The sequence below is a fragment of the Phodopus roborovskii genome, unplaced genomic scaffold (assembly GCF_943737965.1).
Source record: "Phodopus roborovskii unplaced genomic scaffold, PHOROB, whole genome shotgun sequence".
In the NCBI taxonomy this organism is placed as follows: domain Eukaryota; kingdom Metazoa; phylum Chordata; class Mammalia; order Rodentia; family Cricetidae; genus Phodopus; species Phodopus roborovskii.
Window position 1 is genome coordinate 34,119,037 of NW_026126407.1, and position 20,620 is coordinate 34,139,656.

At 41.3% G+C, this 20,620-nt stretch overlaps 2 protein-coding genes across 8 annotated transcripts in view; both read right to left on the reverse strand.

Annotated features, from left to right (window-relative positions):
- Positions 1-20,620, reverse strand: part of Adam19 (ADAM metallopeptidase domain 19) — a 1,172,352-nt gene that overhangs the window by 1,131,241 nt on the left and 20,491 nt on the right. The window lies entirely within an intron of this gene.
- The window catches only part of Ebf1 (EBF transcription factor 1), a 391,326-nt gene that overhangs the window by 124,646 nt on the left and 246,060 nt on the right, over positions 1-20,620 (reverse strand). For all 7 annotated transcript variants that reach the window (XM_051180883.1, XM_051180882.1, XM_051180881.1 and 4 more), the window contains exon 7: positions 14,136-14,217. In XM_051180883.1, the coding sequence (XP_051036840.1) occupies positions 14,136-14,217 (82 nt within the window). The remainder of the gene's footprint in view (positions 1-14,135; positions 14,218-20,620) is intronic.

A 20,620-nucleotide genomic window follows, 5' to 3' on the forward strand; every position in this document is an offset into this window, starting at 1 on the left:
ACACAGAACTGATGAAACGCAAACTCAGATGCCCAGGCCACATCGAAGGGTGACTCAGTCCAGCTTGCCACAAGGGTCTGAGAAAATGTGTGCCTCTGAGAACTTTGACTAAAACAATGAACAGGATTGGCCTACATATCTCTTTATATTAAAAGGGGAAGCGGGATTAAAACTGAACCCCACAGAGATATGTTTATTCATGTGACCTCTTACAACCAAATATAATAATTGCCTGTAATCGCAGCTTTGGCTCCCAACTCATGCTTTGACACGAGAAACGGCCATCAGCCAGCCCCTGTTTAATCCACCTATTATGTTGACTAATTAACTTTTCCTGCCAGCTTATTTCTTCCTCCATTATCAGCCCCTGTCAGCCACAAGCACCCACCAGCATTGGGGAAACCTCGGGCTCTTTGATTGATCACCAATAGATTGACATGCAGATTAATTTAATTAGAATCACCTCACTTGAGAAATGAAAGACAATGGCAAGAAGGCTAATAGATCTGCTCTTATAATGAGGCCAGCCTCCTGAGCAAAATCAGAAGAGTTCTGATTTATTTTGCTCAATTCCCCAGTTGCTTGGAAAGACTTCAATTTAATTGTTCTCCAGTTTGAGAGGCATTAGCCTCTGAAGAGGTGAATGGCTTTACAAAACTTGGTACACTGTGCCCTTAACTTTCGAGGCAGCCTTTTCTCTGAGTTAGCTAAGGGGACATGGTTTCTAGACTCTTTAGGGCAATGCTGTGGCTTCATTGCCTGATGAAAACGGGGAAAAGCTCTCCACCTTGGTCCAGACCTGTCAATATTCAACCCTCAATGTCAAAGTACTGACCATCTTGAATGGTTAACAACATCCCACTGTCCCTCATCTTCATCCAAAAGCTTTCTGGTAAAAATAAGTCAAATCTCCTTTTCCTGAGAGGTAGCCATAAACTACAGACTATCAACACATGGCTCATGGGGTTTGACTTTAATATCTTATTAAAATGCATGCTTGACAACGCAGAAGTTACCTCAGACCCAGTGAGTTCTCGTCAGTCAAAATTCCATCTAGAGCAAGTCATTCACAGAGGGCTACCAGAGATTGATGCCACAGTTGGTGTGACAGGGTCTGAAGCCAGTGTTTGTTCCATATCAGTCATGTGTTAATTTAAAAGAAGCCAAGTGTGGGGGGGAGGGTAAAGAAAATGAACTATTCTTTTATTTTCAAAAACCATCACATACAACAATGATATCATTAGAACAACAGAGAGGCACGTTTTAGTTAGGGAGATGGCTTTGTAAAACACTGAAAATTACATAACAGCTGGGTATTTCAAAGAAATGTTGATTTACTACAAGACCACAATTGAGTGGTCACTGGAGTCGTTAGCTGAACAAGCTATAAAAGGAAATCCCAAACAGTATCTGTTTCCAGTGTCAGGAAATAGAAAGTGGTTACCCCAGACGTCTGTCTTCAGAGAAGAGAGCCATGACATTCTATTAAACACCTGGAAGACACCAGCACTACAAACAGTAGGACTTAAAATACCTGTTTTTTTTTTTTTTTTAAAAAAAAAAAAAAAAAAAAAAAAAAACATTGTCATCTAATTGCTGACATTAAATAAAAATGGCAAAAATGGCCAAAAAAAAAAAAAAAAAAAAAAATGCCTACCACTAAAACCTGTTAAGAAAGAAAACTATACTATATACATTTCCTTTTTCTTTGTAAGGAAAGACCACAGAGCCACCTGTGACTGGATCACTCAACAGCAAGAACAGCCTGAATGGGACAATGGGGAATAAAGGATCCCCTACTCCGTGTTGTTTACTCTAGAGATTAACTAGTAAATATGTCCCCCCAAAACTCATGGCACAAAGTCCCAAACCCAAAATAATCTCTCCCATTCCAGTTTGGAAATGATTGGGATAGATTTAAACAAAATATTTTCCTGAAATTAACCCTCAGAGTCATTAGCAAATTAAAAGTAATCTGTGAGATGAAAAGGGTAGGGGTGGAACATAATTCTAAGCTAACTTTGAAAATACATCTATGATAAATGGAGAATGAGCCTCCATGGTCCAACACAGAATCCTAGGGTGCTGGCAAGTAGAGGCAGCTAAGGGGACAGGCAGCCTTCACAAGTTTTCAACATGTCCAAATTTTGTTAATAAAATACATCTTGAATTTAGGATAGAAAAACAATAGAAAATTCTGCTCCCATTTGGAACCAACCACCCTTTCCTTTTTTTCTCCTTTCACCCCACTACCCAGAGAAAGAGAGGACATGAACATGAAAATGTTCATGTCTAGAATTTTGCAGTGTCTGTTGGAACCAGTTTCTCCCTTGTCTATAATTTCACTGTCCAAAAATTTGACTATTGGAATTTATACTAGGTAAAATATGACATCCCATTCCTGAGTCAAAGTAGCCACATTTCACATGTTGGTGGCCACTGGACTAGGCAGAGCAAATACAGAATTTTAAGTCCTCCAGGATTTTTTACTGGATGGTGTTCCCCTGAAATAGCTGTGAAATCACTTGTAACAGTTTATTCATGAAGACAAGCTATGGGTTTAATTCAATCTACAGCAATAAATGCAGATTGAGGACTAGACATCTGTATATTTTTAATCAGTGGACTTTTAAAATAAAATGTGTACACGGGCATTCCTTTTTAGAAAAGCATCTTTAGGCTGATTCTACACTGCATAATCATGTGGTTTCTTTCTGGGCCCCACCCTCCCAGTTAGGGAATTTGATATGAGACTGTACAGAGAACAAGAAAGAGGGGGAGGTCAGTAGCTACCTGTAGCTTTTTTGAGAATTTATACTGATTTTAGTTTCCCAGTTTGTTATTAGCATCTCAGAAACTGGTCCAGTGCATTCTTTCTTGGATCTAGAAACCCCAGAGGTGATTATTAATATCATCCCCTCTATTTAGAAATTTGGAAGGATAGCACACAAAACAGCAGTCTTCCTTCACTGATGTGACTTTGGCCATCAGATGAAGGTGAGTTTACCCTTTCTGCATCCCACAGTCCCTGACAATCGATGACATTTGTAATAGTCTGTGATTCTCAAGGCTAGTTTTGTGAGGCTAAAGTCACCCAAGTGGCAAGCCTGGTTCCTGGTCCTTAGTGAGCACCTGATAAACACCAGAGGCAGGAGGGGCATTCTTCCTTTGTGGGTAACACCCTATGAAGAGTTCAAAACAAGTGTTGGGCTGACAGTCCTGACACAGTGACTCCCGACTCTCATTAAAAGAGCCCAAAGGAAACATTTTAAATAAGAGGACAGAGGAGTAAGCCCACAGATCTCCAACTTTGAAAGGCCTGCCCTCACAGTGTAGGCTGCCACACCTGAGAGCTCTCATGAATTGTATTTCTTAGTAGATTGAATCATTTCACTTTCTAGAAGACATCTCCATCTTAGGCTGCTCCTTTCTAATGTGGACACTAAATGAAACCATCCCACTTAGAAAACAGTTTGCAAACCAGACATCTTAGTAGTCTAATGTTCTCAATGCCTCCTACCAGGAAGGATTTCTAGAAAGTTCTGTCATTAGTTAGTTTCCCCCTCTCCATCATTCCTCAGGCTGTTCTTCGCTCCCTGTCACACAGGAGAGACCTTGTGTGTCCTAACTATATCATCTAAGATTCATGAGGCATAACCTCTGTCTCATGAGCAGATTTTCAAAAGAGACACAAGCTGCTAAATTCAGTGGCCAATGACAGATCACGGTAACAGAAGTAGCAGCCTGCATGGAAGAAGGGATTATGACCAATGCAAGGACTGAAAATTCCTATCACTGTGCATTTCTCAAACTGGCATAAAATCAGAGGAAACATGTGATACCAAAGCACTATCAATGTTTAAATTCATAATCTTTGGTAGATAAGTATCTTCTTAATAAGTTAGTCATGAATTAATTTTGAAAAATTACAAATCTTGGTTTACAAAGCTTCTGTAAAAGGAAATATTAAGCACAGTTGGTTTGGTTCATGGCATCTTTCTCTGTGGTTTCAACTCACTGCAGTTTTGCATTAATTAATGCACATGAATAGCCAGGTACTTTTCTTTTTTCATTTTTCACAAGCATGTGTGGTATGCATGTGCATGCAGGCATACTTTGGCTGTAGTGGGTATTCAGGTGCATCTGGAAGCCTAAGGTTGACACTGGGACTCGTCGTCCATTCTTCCACTGGTTGAAAAGCAGGATCTCTTAATCAAACCCAGAGATCACAGATGCAGTTAATCTTCCCAGCCAGCTTACTCTGCAGATATGCTCTGTCTCTGCTTTCTGTGGCTGCCATTACAGGTGGGCCACCATGTCTACCCTACATGTACTTGGGTTTCTGGAGATCCAAACTCCCAATCTCATGCTTGTTAGACAATCACTTTATCACTGAGCCATCTCCCCCAGTCCAATATTGAAAAAACTGTGACTGGAAGCACATGAATGAAAAAAAATGGAGTAATATTTCATGGAATAGTACACAGGAACAAAAAGCATAAAACCACTGGTACAGCTGTTTGATCTCCAAAGAATTATGCAGAGTGGGGGAGGGAGCCATTTCCAAGAGGAGTTCAAATTTTTGCTATCATCACTAACAACTTCATGTGTTGAATCTCAGTGCTCTGGAATGATGGGCATTCCACATAGGGCTTTGATTCCAATTAAATGAGGCCATTGAGGTAGGCCCTAAACCAATTCGACCACTATCCTCCCTAACAAAGGTAATTTGAACACTCAGAAAGAATGTGAAGAATAAGAGAAGCCATTATTTGATGCTGGACATGCCCAGTGTATTTGCTGTGGTGGTAGATGGGTAAATATATATACTTGAAATTAAGTTTTATAGAACTGGAAAGTAATCTGACACAAATGAGTATAAGTACATTCAGGAATATTGGAGAAAGATGGGCAGATACTGTCAAGGTCCTTGTCCTGGTTATAATATTGTTCTATGTTTCAAAAATTGAAGGAGACTGGTCAAAGAATACATGAGAATCTCTCAATGCTACTTCTACCGATGTGTGTGCCTCTGCAATTACATAAAAAAAAATTTCAACTAAATATAAGACATCAGCAACCAAGATGTCCTTCAAAGGGTGAATGGATAAACAAACTAGTAATCCATACAATGGCATATCATTTAGTGATAAAAAGAAATGAGCTGTCAAACCACAAAAAGGCATGGAGGAATCTTAAATGCATATTACTAAATGGGGGAGAAAAGCCAATCTGAAGAGGCTATACACTGTATGATTCCAACTAAATGACATTCTGCAAAAAGAAGAGCTATGGAGATAGAAAAAGAAAAAAAGCCAGTGCTTTCCAGGACTAGGGGAAGGGAAGGATAAATCAGTAGAGGACACAATCTTAGGGCAGCAAAACTATTTTATGTATCTCTGGAACATACAGCACAAAAAGAAGCCTGGGCTTTAATTAATGATGAATTGGCATTAGCACTCTGCAAAAAATGTACCATACTATAGGGAAACTGAGGGAAATACATTATGGTTACACATAAGAACTTCCATGGAGTCATTTTCCTGTAAACCTCAAATGGCTGTACAAAATAGTCTCTATATTCCTCAAAGCCCTGACCAAACCTCTTCCCATACAGCCTATACTCTATAGCAATGGTTCTCAACCTAGGGGGTTATGACCCTTTGGGGGTCACATATCAACCTACATATCAGATTGATTTTTATATTGCAATTCATAACAGTAACAACGTTACATCTATAAAGTAACAATGAAATAATTTTATGGTTGGGGTCACCACCATATGCAGACTATATTAAAGGTTCTCTGCATTAGGAAGGTTGAGAACCACTGCTCTAGATCCTCTCTGCCAAGCTGTTTCTGAGCAGGTTTGTCAAACACTAGAATCACAAGACACTCAACAAACTAGTGGCTTCCAACTAAGGGTTGTGACGCATAGGGAAGGGGAACCATCTTGCAGAAAGCAAAGACTAAACACATCCAAAATAATGTTGTGCTGGGGCAGAAGAGAGAGTTCAGCTGTTCAGATCATGTACTGGTCTTGCAAGGTATCCAAGTTTGGTCCCAGCATTCACAACTTCTTACAACTGCAGTTCCAAGGCATCTGCACCCACATACACATGCCCCCCCACACACATAATCACAAGTTTAAAAAAATAGTAAAAATAAGGCTGCAGACAACTATCCAGTAACTTCAATTTTTCTGAGACCACAGCAACACCATATGGAAATGCTGGTTATGCCATGCTCATGAGTATCTCTAAAGCGCCAGTTTTACATTTTTAAATAGAGAGGAGGGTTCTTTCTCAAGAAATACCACTAGATTAAAAATTGTCATTATAGAGGTTCCTATAAAAAAAAATAAATGGTAACAAACCCTCAGTAGTTGTGACACTGGAAATTTGGGCAACGCTTAGTTTTGCAGCTTGGAAAACTAAGGCCTGGGATATTTTTAAATGTCCTCAAAGCCACAGGACAAATTGAGAGCATAGGTGAGCAGGAATCCAAGCCTCTGCCTTTTCCATGGGTTCTCACTCAACAGTGTACAGTTCTGACTTGAGACTACCCTGTCATTCATTCCTGCTGGTTTCTTCCAGTACAAATGGAGGGTTGTGAGGTGCCTGATGACAGCTTGAGTATTATTTACATAAAAATGGTCTGCATCAGTTAGGTCATCATTAACTTTGTCCTTTAAAATATCCTTGACTGATAAGGAATGAGATATTCTCAGAAATGTGCCCGATTGCTAGTTTCTATCTGGTTGAAAGATCCCAAATAAGTCATTAAAAATTATGGAGGACGTGTGAACCTCCAGGATGAAACAGAGTGGAACTGCTGGAGGGAGGGAGAGGCTACCTGAATTAAATCTACACCGGAGGCTCAGGGCAAAGTTACCCTCTCTGGAGAAGAGAAGAGCAGATACTTCCCAAGCTATACTGAAAGAGATGGAGACCATAGGAAACCAGAATAACTCCCTTCTTTCCTTTCTCCTGAGCTGTGAATGTGCTGAAGCCGGTCCCTCCCACAGCAGGTGTGGATGCCTTTGATGACTTCTGACATTGTCTCTGGTGCTTCAGTACTACTCTCTGCTCACTAAGTGGGGTAAACAGAAAGGTTCTGTGCTCTCTGGGGACTTGAATATAGCATGTCCATATAGAAATGAGGTGCAAGCATTGGTAACTCTGGTCAACTGCTTGGATTCCAAGTTCAGATATTCCCTGATGCATTTCCAAGCCCATCATTTATTAGTTTGTAACTGAAGACAAGTCAGCCATAGGAATGAGCTATGAAGTCTACCTCATGCATGCTGTATATTAGGCATTATTGCATGTACTAGAGAAGCAGCGGGGAACAAAATGCAGAGTAAGTTCTTAATAGACTCTTCGTTCCTATTAGTTGAGTTCTTCTTGGAATTTAATCCCTAACATAAGAAGGGAGAGGTTAAAGGATCAATTAGCTGAGCAATAAAAGTAAATTTTAGAATGTAATGACACATTTGAGGAAAAAATAAAAGGGAAATCATATCTAACAGGAACTATTTTTTTTATTGTCATTAGCTTGTCTTGATGAGGAAGTGACATTTTGTCTGATGTCTGAGTAGTGCATATCTAGCTATCAAGTGAAGCCAGGGAGTTCAGTGAGCAGCAAAATCCTAAGGCTGGAATGACTGCTGTGTATTCAGGGAGGACAAATAAAAGAAGAGAAATAATGTCAACATGCTGGAATAAGGCAAAGTGAAAGATCAAAAGTGATCACGAAGTATCTGAAGTATTGCAAGAGCCTGATAGGTTACAAATTAAAAAGTAGAATAGTTTGGGCTCTAAGTGCCCATAGGTGTAGGTATTACAAGAACAGTCCCAGGCAGTCAACGGTCAGTCCAAACCTTTACAACCACCTTTGCTTACATTTTACATTTTCTTCAGAGGCACCTATACTTTACATGGAACTACTTCTGCTAAGTGCGCATTCACCTCTCATCAAATCGCATCCCCAGTGATTCCTTCTCAGTGATGCATATTGTCTGCCGAGGCTCAGAACAAGGCATATGTCAAGATGCATATTGGCCCAGTAAGCTGTAATGGTTTCACAGACTGGATTGAAGATTCCCACCATTTGACCATGTTTCATGAATTAATCCTGTTTTCTGAAGCTATCATTAGAGTTGCTTTCAGTATAATTAATCAGCAGGGCACATCTTGAAATTATTCTGCATAAGGAGGTGAAGGCAACTCAGGCTCATAGCATTCAGTTGGGAAAGACTTTAACTGTAAGATGTATTGTTTGTCAAAACAATATAAGTACATCTGAGGGAGAGGGAGTGGAGGGTGGGGAGAAAGAAAAGGGGTGGGGGATGCTTCCTTCTTTGTGTAAGCACCTTTAAAGCATCCTGTTTCACCAGTGAGCTCAGACATATATTTTAAGAGTACTTTAATCAATCACAGCATATAGTATATTGATTTGGAGAGACCATGGCTTTTAAAAGTAAATAATAAAATTCTCCATTTTTTTTTCTTTTATGATTCACTTTAAAAACTTTCCCTTTCATGTCATAACTTGTGTCATTAATTTGGAAAAAGAAAAACTTTTTTGTAAGAAATTAGGGATAGAATAACCTAATGATTTCTTTCATCTCCTATCCAAATGACTGAGGGAAGGAAGAATGTTTAGACACAAGAAAATGAGTTTGTCTTGCAGTTTGTTCTGCTCAGGGCCCTTGTCTGGCTCTTCCAAGAGTGATGTAACGTAGTCATCTCTTCCTATGTTGCTGGAGAGTCAACTCTAGCACACACACACACACACACACACACACACACACACACACACACACACACACCCTATATAGTTTAACAATCTCTACTTAGAATACTGAGTATTATAAATGATATGTCATTAGTGTATTTGGAAAGCAATGACCAAAAGTATTTTATACATATTCAGCACAATGCAGAGTTGTCCAATAGTTTCCATCTGTAAGTATTTGAATCTGCAGAAGCAGAATCTATGGATGTAAAAGACTGACTGCATTTCTGAGGTTAAGCTCTGAGCTTAAACACCACCATCTCTGATCACATACTTCAAGGTAGGATGCCATCTCCAATTCCACTGTTTTGTTTGTTTTTACTCTTTCCTAATTCATTTTCCAATTATTTACAAATATATCCTTCCTGGGCTGTATCACTCATCATTGTCATATCTCTCTGTGACTATTTAGTGGCCATATGACTGACTACTAACCAATAGGAAGTAAGCAGGTTTAACAAGAACAATTTCCAAGCTAAGAATTTGAAGACACCACGAAGTATCTTTTTCTTCTGGCTCCATGAATACAATAAGGATTTTCCTAATTAGGAAGGCATAAAATCAAGAGTTTCCAGGTTCCCAGATCATTTCAAAGAAAAAAAAATCTATTCTTCAAGGCAGTAAGGAACACCAGCATGTATGTGAGATTTTAGATATTCTTTGCTCTATATGCGAGCCATTAGGTATTATTTGATCTATGTGTTACAGAAGCTACTCTTGCCCTAAAATATCCCCCAACTGAAATATCAGTTTCATTACAGCAAAGACTCTGTCTTTTGCATTCGTCATTATAGTCTTACCATCTAGCGCTCTAATAAATACTGCAGCGTGCTTGCACACATGAATGAGAGAATATATCTTACATCTATATTCATATATACTGTTGTCATAGATCTAGCATTTATATACAGATGCAGAGTTATAGCCTATCAAAAAACTTTGCTGAGGGGAGAAGATGAATTTGTAAATTTATATGTTACTTCAGTCACCAGGTCATATGGATTCTACCAGGATGACAACTTTAGCCCAATTCTTGCTCCTCCTTCGCTGCTCTCATCTGCCAGTCCCAACAAGGAAAAGGGTGGCTAAAGATTTAAATCTTAACAGTGAATTGTCTGGCTCCTGTCAGTTAAAAACCAGACTGTGACATGGCTTTGACGTGGTCCCTAACATTAGCATCTTTTTACTGTCAAGAGAGAGAGAGAGAGATGGCCTCATTTAGTCACACAGAATTGCTCCCTGTGTCATGGGCTGCTCCTAAGCCCCTCTCCTTTCCCCTTCCCCCATAGCCACCACCACTAAATGAAGCCTGCATCCACTGTTGTATTTAAGCAAATATGTTACCTTAACCACAGCCTAGGGCCTAGGGATTTCAAAAAGAAAACATCTATTATGAGAGAGAGAGAGAGAGAGAGAGAGAGAGAGAGAGAGAGAGAGAGAGAGAGAATTGTAGCAGGTTTTCTCAAGGTTTATGCCAAACTGACTAAGCTTTTCTGAAAGTGATTAATTTTTGAGAACTCTCGGGTCATGCTAATTGACATGACCTGTGTAATTAAGAAGTCTCTGTTTACAGACCACAAGCCCAGCCACTCTGAGGCTGAGTCTGCTTGACAGAATGTCTTTACACGTCAGGAGATCAACAACCTGTCTTATGTCCTCCTCAGTCACCTACATGGGCCCCTGACTGCTCTTCTGAGGAGACATACACTGGCCTGGCTGTGTGAAGATGGGGCTGACCAGGGAAACATACAAAAGAGACAAAGGAGAAGCCACAGCAGGGACAGCTGATGAGAGCTGCCTCCCTCATAGGCCATGAAGGGTGAATTAATCAGTACTTTCTGGAACTTAGCTTTTCAACATCACTGATAATGCAAAAAGGGGATAGGAGTTTGTCCACACCAATGAGACAGTTTCTCAGTCCTTTTTCTGGACAATAGGGACATTAAAAAGTACATGAAACCAGAGTCTCAGTTCCTGTATTATAAAACAAAAGATGGACATGTCCCTTGTTTATAAAGGACATTAAGTCAATGTCAGGAGTGTACTCATACTCCTCAGTCCCTGTCTCTCTCCTTCCCTCTCTTCCTCTCCCTCCCTCCCCCACCCTCTCTCCCTCACCCTCTGTCTCCCTTTGGATTCTAAGATTTGGGAACCTCAGTGTGATTTCTTAAGGGAGTCCGAACTCCATTGGTGGAGACAGTTACACTCACTTCAGCATTTCTAAAAATTTCCCATAAGTAGAAACCACTCGGGGGGTATAACTCATCCTCAAAAACACTGCTCTTTCCTTCCAGGGAAGCTCCCTTGTCATTTAACAAACTTGGGTTGGGTTTCAACCTCATGCATGAAGTCTCTTTGGGAAGCCTTTCTAAGCTATCCTGTGATTCAAACATTTGCTTCTAGGGTATCACTATGGCTCTTGAATGTTATCAGATTTCCTTGTTAATTCAACAAGTAACTGTCAACAGACTCTGGAGGAGTTCTCTGTTGTCCCAAAGCATCAGCTAGTATAAAAGTCACAGTGCTAGATTTGAACCTCCACTTTGTAGGAGTGTAATTTTGAATGAATTCACTTCCCCATTGGTAAAATGGGAATATATCATATTTGCATGTACTTAATAGGAATACTGTGGCAATCACCATAATTCATGTAAAGCATTTCATATAATATCTTTTATGAAATAAAAGTAAATGTCAGCTTCATTATCACCACCATTATCACCAATGTTCTTGGATGTATGGAAAGGCAGACACACAAACATAGCGTCTACACATATGAATATGGAATTCACTGAACACAGACACTAGTACAGTTATCTACCTGGAACTTAATGAAGTTTGCTAGAAATAAACAAGGAGGAGAGGCCAGTTTGACAAGGAGAGAAAAAAATGAGAGACAGGGGACATGAACTCAGTGTTCGGTTTATGGGCTTAAGGTCCAATCAAGCATCTGGACAGCTAAACTGAACATTCGTTCCAGGTTTCAGAGATCTTCACCCTAAATGCTCACTGCTCAAAAAAATGGGTGGTGGGAAAACAGTTAATTGAACTTGAGAGCCATAAAGGAGCTTTCATGGTTGACAAAGGCACAGCTTCTTTTAACTAGGGGCTTGATTCTCTGTTGGCCAAGGTAAGCTATTCCTTTTGAGAAAGCTCTATTTTAGAATCTATTTGGGTGGCAAAAGGCAAAAACACATCAATCATATGTCTTTGAAGGTCAGGATGGACCCTTGGGTCAGAGGCAATTGTGCCTAATCAAAAGATGTAGTTTCTACAGCACTAACACTATCACCACAAGCTTAATCAAATGTTATCAAGTGTAGGACATAACTAGTAGCTTTCTATCAGGGGCCATTTTGTCTTTATCCTCCCTATCCTAGAGACTCTTCGGTTGTCATGTTAAGGAAAATTAGCTGTTCTATTGCTATTTCATGTGTAAAGAGATATGTGATACAACTGAACATCTTACACGCATGTGCACGCGTGCACACACGCACGCACGCACACACACACACACACACACACACACACACACACACACACACACACACACACAGTCATCCAGTCTAAAAAATCCATTGTGCCCAAGTTGAGAAACCCCAGACTAAACTAAGGACTTAATTGGATTCATCACAAAAATTTTCTCTAAAAGCTTAAATTTATCACTTATATACTACCTTATAAGTAAATTGTGGCCTTTTTTCCTATGCTCAAGAAGAATGTAATGAAATGACTTCCTGCCTTGCCTCAGAGCTGTATTTCTACAACCCACAACTCATTAGTAGGTCCTGTAAGACTATACATAAATGTTCTTTGAGGTCCCTGGTGTCATCAGAGTCCATCCCAATTCTACTGCCCTGAGGGATATAGCACAGTTGATGCTGGCAAAGTCATGAAGCTTGGTTATTATTACACATAAATTGTTTCATGTCTGTGTATCTTTGTTCCTAACCCAAGCTTGACCAAAAGAGATACATAGTTCATCCAAAAAAACACAGCAAGCTATTAAATAGCACATACTAAAAACCCACTCACACATGTTGCAAGACACTTTAAAAAAAAAAAACAGTAGCATCCCAATTTGAAAGCAGGAACTTGCCAGGAAATAGTTTCTAAGAAATTAAGACTTTATTGGATTCTCCCAAATTCCTCTCTATCAAGACAGAAAGTGGTAAGGCTAAGATGATGTTATAGAAATTCTCTAAGATCTCAGGAGACAATACCATCCTTCCAATGGATTTGTTCTTAATGAGACTAATAAGTCTTGCTTCTTTTTTTTTTTATTCATTTTGAAGACTGTGATATTGACATCCACAGTCAATGCTCAAATCTCTTTCCTTATTTCTCCTCAGAGAATGTGCAGCTAAAATTTCCCCAGCACTTCTTGGATCTCAGATACTGAAAACTACACTTTGAGCTGACTAAACAGGCGTGGGAGCGAACTTCCAACCCCAAGCTGTCTCCCTGACAGGTTGTGTAAGCATGCTTCAACATTGACACAACAAGTAACTTATCCATGAAATGAGATGGAGGGCAATGCAAGGAAGGGGCTCAACTTTACTACCTGAGATGGGTTCCCTGGTTCTACAGCACCTGGGAGCTTGTTAGAAACATAGCATCCCAGCCCCACCCGCATCTCAATCAGTACTTTAACAAGGTCCTAAGGGATTCTCAGCATGTGAAGCTGCAGCAGAATTCCTAAGGCACCTGCATTTTAGGTTAGACCCATTTGTTTTTAAGTTTTCAGCCTTTTAACACCTGTATAATTCTATCAGACTCATATGCTTTGGATGGTGGCAAACCTGGAAGATATTTGGTAATACTTAACATGTGGGGTACAGGAGCATCCCTGAAGCAGAACAGAGGGTATAGACATGTTCTGCTTCTTAAGAGGTCCACTTATAATCAGCAATTGGTACTACAAACTGCTGAAATTGTGGGAGAGGAGAACAGAAGGCAAGAATGAACTTCCTGGTTTCGTTCCCTACTCTTATCCAGGGAGGTTCTACTTAGAGCAATTTTAGAGAAGAAAGCCATGGTTTCTGTGTAATTGACTTAATCTGTGGCTGCCTCATCACGTGGGCCCACACAGGAAGCCAAAATGAGGCTCTAAGGACACAGCTGCCTTCATCAGTGGGCACAGGTGGTGTAGCCACAAGTCTTGTCTAACAAAAACAACTCCTAGATTGCAGATGCCTGGGGACCAGTGGCCTCACCTGCTCTTCACATCCAGAGAAACAATTAGATTCCATGTCTTCTGCCAAAAAATGTTTTCCCATCATCTCTTGACATTCAAGTCATTATTAAAACTTAAGGAAAGCAAGAGCGACACCCACCTGGAATCTCCGCATGTCACGTGGGTTTCCTGCATTCTTTAGGCAATTTTGGTTGCATTTAAGGAAAAACTTCAGGAAGAATCTGTGGAGAAACAAATGATCATAGTTAGCATTTCAATCCTAACAAGGGTGTTGCTGTCAGAAATCAGCTGACATGTTCTCTTTTCTTCCTGCAGCTCCTGTAATACTCATAGTGGTATTGGAATCAGTATTATACACAAGGCCTGGGTCTTCATACTACACACCAGGTGGATTTTCTTTCTGAAAGGAACACTTTTGGTACTGCCAACAGATCACACACACACACACACACACACACACACACACACACACACACACACACACAAATTAAACCTCCAGGGAGTTTTTATTCAGAGAGAAAACCATCATCATAGTTTAACATAGGTTCCAAATGGATCTAATTAAAGTTCCCATGGTCCTCAAGCATAATATATCATTTAAGTGTTATAAGTTTACAGATGATGAATGGCAATGTTTATATTGGATAAGTGCAAGGAGATAGTAAATACTTTGAATCTTAAGTATCTTCAAATAAAATGTTCAGATTAGCAGCCCTGGGAGAAGTGGTAGGAGTCACACTTCTCCAATACCTCTAGATCATTGCCTTAAACAAAAGCTAACTGTGATTGAGCTTGGACCTTCCTGCCTCTCTGCCCACCTTAGCTTCTGAGTAAGCTTTATAGTGAGAATCACAGGTTTTATGTGGATAGGTGGCCAGTCTCCAATTGGCTAGAGAAATCACCTATGTTGGTAAATCTATTTTAAATTTCAAGAATGTCCTGATGTGTGTGACACAGGACTTGGTCAAGCTAAGTAACTCCTGCAATTATTGGAGCTCGTCCAGAAAGACAGTAGGTGTGTAGAGTTTTGTGCTAGGGTATCCATACTGATCACCCTCAGTTAAACCCCTCCTGTTTTCTATTTGGGAAAAATAGAAGAGTTTTAGGTCCACCTATTTTCTACAATTTTTTTTAAACTTTGGGGCCTGTATAGATGTACTGAAGGAATGTATTAATATACCAGTTGATGACGTTCTTCTAGAAAAACCATTTTCTTTACCTTTTGCCCCACTTTAGAGCTACACCAGAATAAAATCGTCAACTCAATGTAAATAACGTATGCAAAACTAGCATTCCATGATGGCGCCGTCTGAACTTAGCTTTGAGTACATTGTCAGCAGTGTAGCCCCATGAGCACAAACCTCTATCATAAAGGCACTACTTGAAGACACACCACGTTCAGACAGCTTCTGCATACAAATTCCAGAACAATATCTGCTCTCCCTGGCCCCTGAGAATCTTCCAGGGTGGGAATAAATGGGATCATTGAAGAGAAACAATGACTTTTTCAAACAAAATGATAAGATTTTATAATGTCAGAGTCTTCTTAAATGAAGTCATTTAACATTACACAACCCTCAAACCTCATCAATGAGGCAGCCTCTGATAACAGTTCACCCCTACATCCAGGGCCTCTCCACAGAGGCCAGCGCTTATTGACCTTCTGTCTAGGATGAATGACTCACAGAACACTGCTAAAGTCCAGCTGTGTGTAACAGAATCAACCCTGGACCTCCTCTGTACCCAAAACAGCTCTGCTGCTACACATGTTAGCTATCCAGCCACTCTGTCACTCAGTCCTCTTTCAGCAGGGCATTTTTGCTGAGCCTCAGAAGGTGACTCAAGCAGTACATGTGGCTTTCAGACATTAGCAGACATCTGCAGGCAGTGGTAATGAGTCCCCCATACTGCTGGGGCTGTGTTCTAGACTTAGAGTATATATTAAAGCCATCCCAGGGTCCAGGGAGGGATGATCCCCATTCTAAAGATAATGAACGTTTGTGTGGTGTGGTGCTGTAAGATGTAAAAGCCATTGCCTTTCTAAAAAAAAAAAATACCCAGTATGGGATTCTCATTCAAACCTTAGTCAAGTACTACCCATAAGTTTGTATGAGAGGCTGGGCCTCAACTTTTCTCACAATGAAAGCATGTACCTTACATTGCACAACTTCTTTGCAAGGTACATGCTCTCCTTGTGCCCATTTTATAGATGAGAAAAGTTGAGGTAGTGCCCAAGGCAGCTCAGGAGGATAGGAATGACAGTAGCAGATATCTGAGTACTTTAAACATATTCCTCGTTTCCATTCTCCTAAATAACCCCTGCTGCCTACCCTGTATAATCCAGAAAGCCACTCAGAATCAGATACATCCAATTGCTTGTCCTAAAGTAAGTGGGGATCTAGAACTCACTTCTGAGAGAGTGGTCCCAGAGATGGGGCTCTGAACCAGCACACAGAGATAGTGTCTATACTGATAGAAGTGCAATGAAGATATTAATATTCATTATTCCACTGATGGAAAATGAATAATACTGAGTAAGAATAGTGGTTTTACTAGGGAAAACCACAGGGTCATTATCCCCCTCCAAGGGCAGCACCAAGCTAGGGAGGGCTATCACCACCGACCTCCCCCCAGTGAGCCCCCCTGCCTGTCTCCCCGTGGTTGATAATACTTGCCGCCTGTACGTGTTTAAGCCATTTGAGTCCAGGCCTGACAGCCAGATTCAGGTTGTGTTAGAAGGAGCTGTCAGCACACCCTCTGGCATCCTCAAGTCAGACAACTGCTAGCCACCGTGAGGGGTTCCATCTGGTGCCAAAATGGGTTTGAAAGACAGGCAAACAGGACACTGGCTTTGCCAGAAAGAAAAAAAAAAAAAAAAAAAAAAACCAAGGGAGCCAGGGATTCCGTGCCTCAAAGATGAGTCGCGCTGGTGCGCCTGTCAGCAGGTCATCGTTAGCACAAAACTTACACCGGGCACACATCAGATCGCCTTTAAAGCTATGTCGGGCACACACCGGATTGCCGTTAAAGCTATGTCGGGCACACACCGGATTGCTGTTAAAGCTATGCCGGGCACACACCAGATCGCTGTTACCCTAAGCTGCCCTGCCACTTGGCCTGCTGGCAGAATCCCCCGCCCACCCCTTCAGCAGCAGATCACTTGCTGAAATTGAAGTCTTGACCATCTGTCACGGGTAAGACAGCCGTCAACTGGTGCCTCACACAAGCCCTTATGTGGCAAAGACGCTGGGAAGGGCCAGTTCTTTTGGAGAAAGCAAGTCCCACTCCGGGGCCTCAGGAATTCTCTCAAAGTTTTCCCCTAGGTACAAGCCAAGTACCTGACCCTTTTGGATCACACTTCTTTAAAGGAACTCCGAAGAGTAAAGGAGGAGTTAAAAAATACCCTCACTGAGAGATCAACTCAGATGCCAGACACAAACTTGGGGGATGGTTTATTCACGTAAACATATAAGGCATCTGTGAACCTGGGGACACGTGTGTGTCTAGTGTCTGCTGCCCCACACTGAAGATCTCTGATTCTGAGGGGTTTTTAACAAAGTGGAACCTATTGTAACACAAAACCATATGTTTGTCTAAAGAACTGCCACATTCTGTGTGTTTGATAAAATGTCAGTGGAAAGCGCATGGCTGCCCTACCCCAACTGTGGGAACCTGACCCACAGCAGGACAAAGCTGCTATTGACCCTGCAGAGTTCCTAGGAGTTCCATAAAGTCTGGGATCAAACTGTCTTTTTAACTTGGCTCTTTTTTTTGGAGGGGTGGCATGGCTGGATAGGGAGAAACCCAACACCTTTCAGCTAACTTTCCACAGGAGTAACGTCATTACTATTTAACACATCTTTCACTGTGTTATTATCCAAAGCATTTAAGTTCCCAGGGTCTGTCTTTCTGAATCTCTAGTGAAGTCCTTTAAGGTAGGCATGCTAGGAAGGGACTGGCTCACCTGGAACATAACACACAAAAACTCAACAAAAATAAGGGACACAGTTATAGCTCAAAACTAGTATTCTACATTGCTGATAGGCATATCCATTTCACATGAATTACAAGGTGTGTGTGTGTGTGTGTGTGTGTGTGTGTGTGTGTGTATTTATGCACATAACCACACATGCAACCAGAGTATGTCCAGCATCCTGTTCTATCATACTGAACCTGGAACTTGTTGTTTTTCTACTAGGTTGGTGACCAGCAAGTCCCAGAGAGCCTCCTGACTGCTCCCTGAACAGTGCTGGGATTTCAGTTACAGGGACAGCAATGCCCAATATTTTAAGTAGATCCAGGAGATTGGAACTCAACTCTTGGTCTTCATGTGTATGGAGCAAGTTCTCTTACTTACTGAGCCATCTTCATAGCCCAAATCACATGAGAGCTTTTCAAGTGACTTTAACAATCCACTAATCTAACCCCTTCATTTCACAAGTGAGACAGCAGAGGCTCAAGAGGCAGGATAATGCCCTGGCCTTTCCCAGTGGCTATGAGAGTGAAGCTGTGTTCCACATGTGCTGAGTGTCAGCCCTGTGATCTTTCCAGAGTGTTCCAGCTCCTCACACAGCAATCCAGCAAGAGGTCAGCACTCAAGTATGGGAACTTTTTAGTCTACCACTTCAATTATGGAAAGTGACAGTCATAAAACCAGGAGTGACATCCTATTAAAAGTTGTGTTTGAATTCATCAGTCAGGCTGATGGAGGATGAAGTAACTGAAGCAAACATGTTGTAGAATGCATTTGTTGATTTGGTAATATACTTTATAGTATTTCCTCACGCAATAGAATTTCAGCATCTGCCTAGAATCCTTGCCATCAGTGTAGTATTGGTGACCAAAAGTACTGGGTTGCAGAAAGAAAATCAATTAACCACCATAATCAGATTCCTACATGAGAGTATGAAAAACAAAACAAACACCAAAGCTTTGTTTCCAGATACATGATAGCTGCTATAGGACGTAAAACTAGTGGGGTTTAGTAAATATTGGTTTGCTGAAGAGAATCCAGAGCCTGCCTCTGAATACAAACCAGCGCTTTCCACATTAAAGACAGTAGCAGAGTATGCTGGCCAAGGCAATTTAGTTGAAGATGAGACAAACGTAGGTCAACTCCAATAATTCTGTGACCCTGACTGGTGTCAAGCAAACATGGGAATAATAGGACTTTTCCTCTCATACAGCTGGGTAGCTTTCATTTTACACGGAGCTTTATTGCTTAACTAAATGTGTGCTCTTCACCAAATGGATGTAATCTCTCCGCGCCTCAGTTTCCTCGTTTGTAAAATGGAGAAGCCATTAGAAAGTGTTTTTAGAAAAATCAGTAAGCAGTTGAAGGGTGATGAAACCTAGCACAGAGAAAGCAATAATGCTCGATATTCTCAGTTATCTGTAGCAATGGCATACTGCTTAAACTAAGGGATGATGAAAGTTTCAGGTATGAGAAATATTATTTCTCTGGCATAGTATAGGCTATGAAAACCAGTGAAGCTCTGTGTACCCGGTAAGCACTGTAGGCGTCATTGAATGATGTTCAGAAAGAAGACAACGAAAGAGATATAGTCAAGGAAAGGCAAGAAAGAGTACAGCAGCCTTGCCGAAGCAGAGCAAGGCAAGGCCTTAAAGTATGGAGGCTAGTCAAAGGACATACAGAATAAAACTGCCTTCCAAGGGGCAGCCTGCGTGCTGGTAATTGTTATGCAAAGTAAGTGCCTTGGAGCCCGACTGAACAGGTTGCCTTTTTACCTCTCCCAACCCAAAGTCAGAAAAATCACGTTTCTTTGCCTGCAGCTGTGCTCATCATGTCCAGGCTGGAAAAGAAAAGTGTCAAGGCCCAACTGAACCGAGACATAAAACCCTAGTTCCTATCTTCTGACTCTCTGAAAGTTCCCCTGACTTATGCCCGCAGATGGTGAGGTGGCAGACGGTCCTTCCCAATGGTATTCAGAACGCAGGGACACACTCTGGCCTGACACAAGAAGCAGCTGTGTAGAAACAAATGTGGGGGCCCCTTCTGGGTGAGGTTCAAGCTGCTCCCACACAGGATCTGGAGGGAGGACAGGGAGAGGCCTTGTAATTAAAAGGACCTCTTTAAAGTCATCCATTGCATCCTTTGCTGTCAGGCCTCCAGCCCTGAAATCACCAAGGAAAATTTTTCCAGGAATACTAGGCTTCTCCTAGATTGAAAGTATTTCATTCTGCAGCATCTGCCCCCTCCCAAGACCACCTAATCTGCCAGAAGCTGTCTGAGAAATGCCCTCCTGGTAGCCCTTGAAGACTCAGTGGCACTCCGTGTGACCAGGTAAGCCTGAGTCTGGCACCACGGCCATGACAAACAGCTGTCTTGAAAACAGGGCAGGCCAAAACAGAAAAAGAAAACTCTATTTTCAATGTCAAAGAAAATGGCCTGGCTTCGAATCCACAGACTACGCTGTAGGGTACAGTTCATCCATGTGAAAACATGATACCCAGAAGTCAGCCAAGATCTCAGGGAGGCCACAAGGGCAGGCTGGGGAGGCTGCCCTGAGCAAGGGCTGACCTCTTCCCCTTTTCTGGTAGGAAGAGCAACACAACTGATACCCTGTCTAACTCACTGCATGCAATCCTGCCTGTGACTTGCAG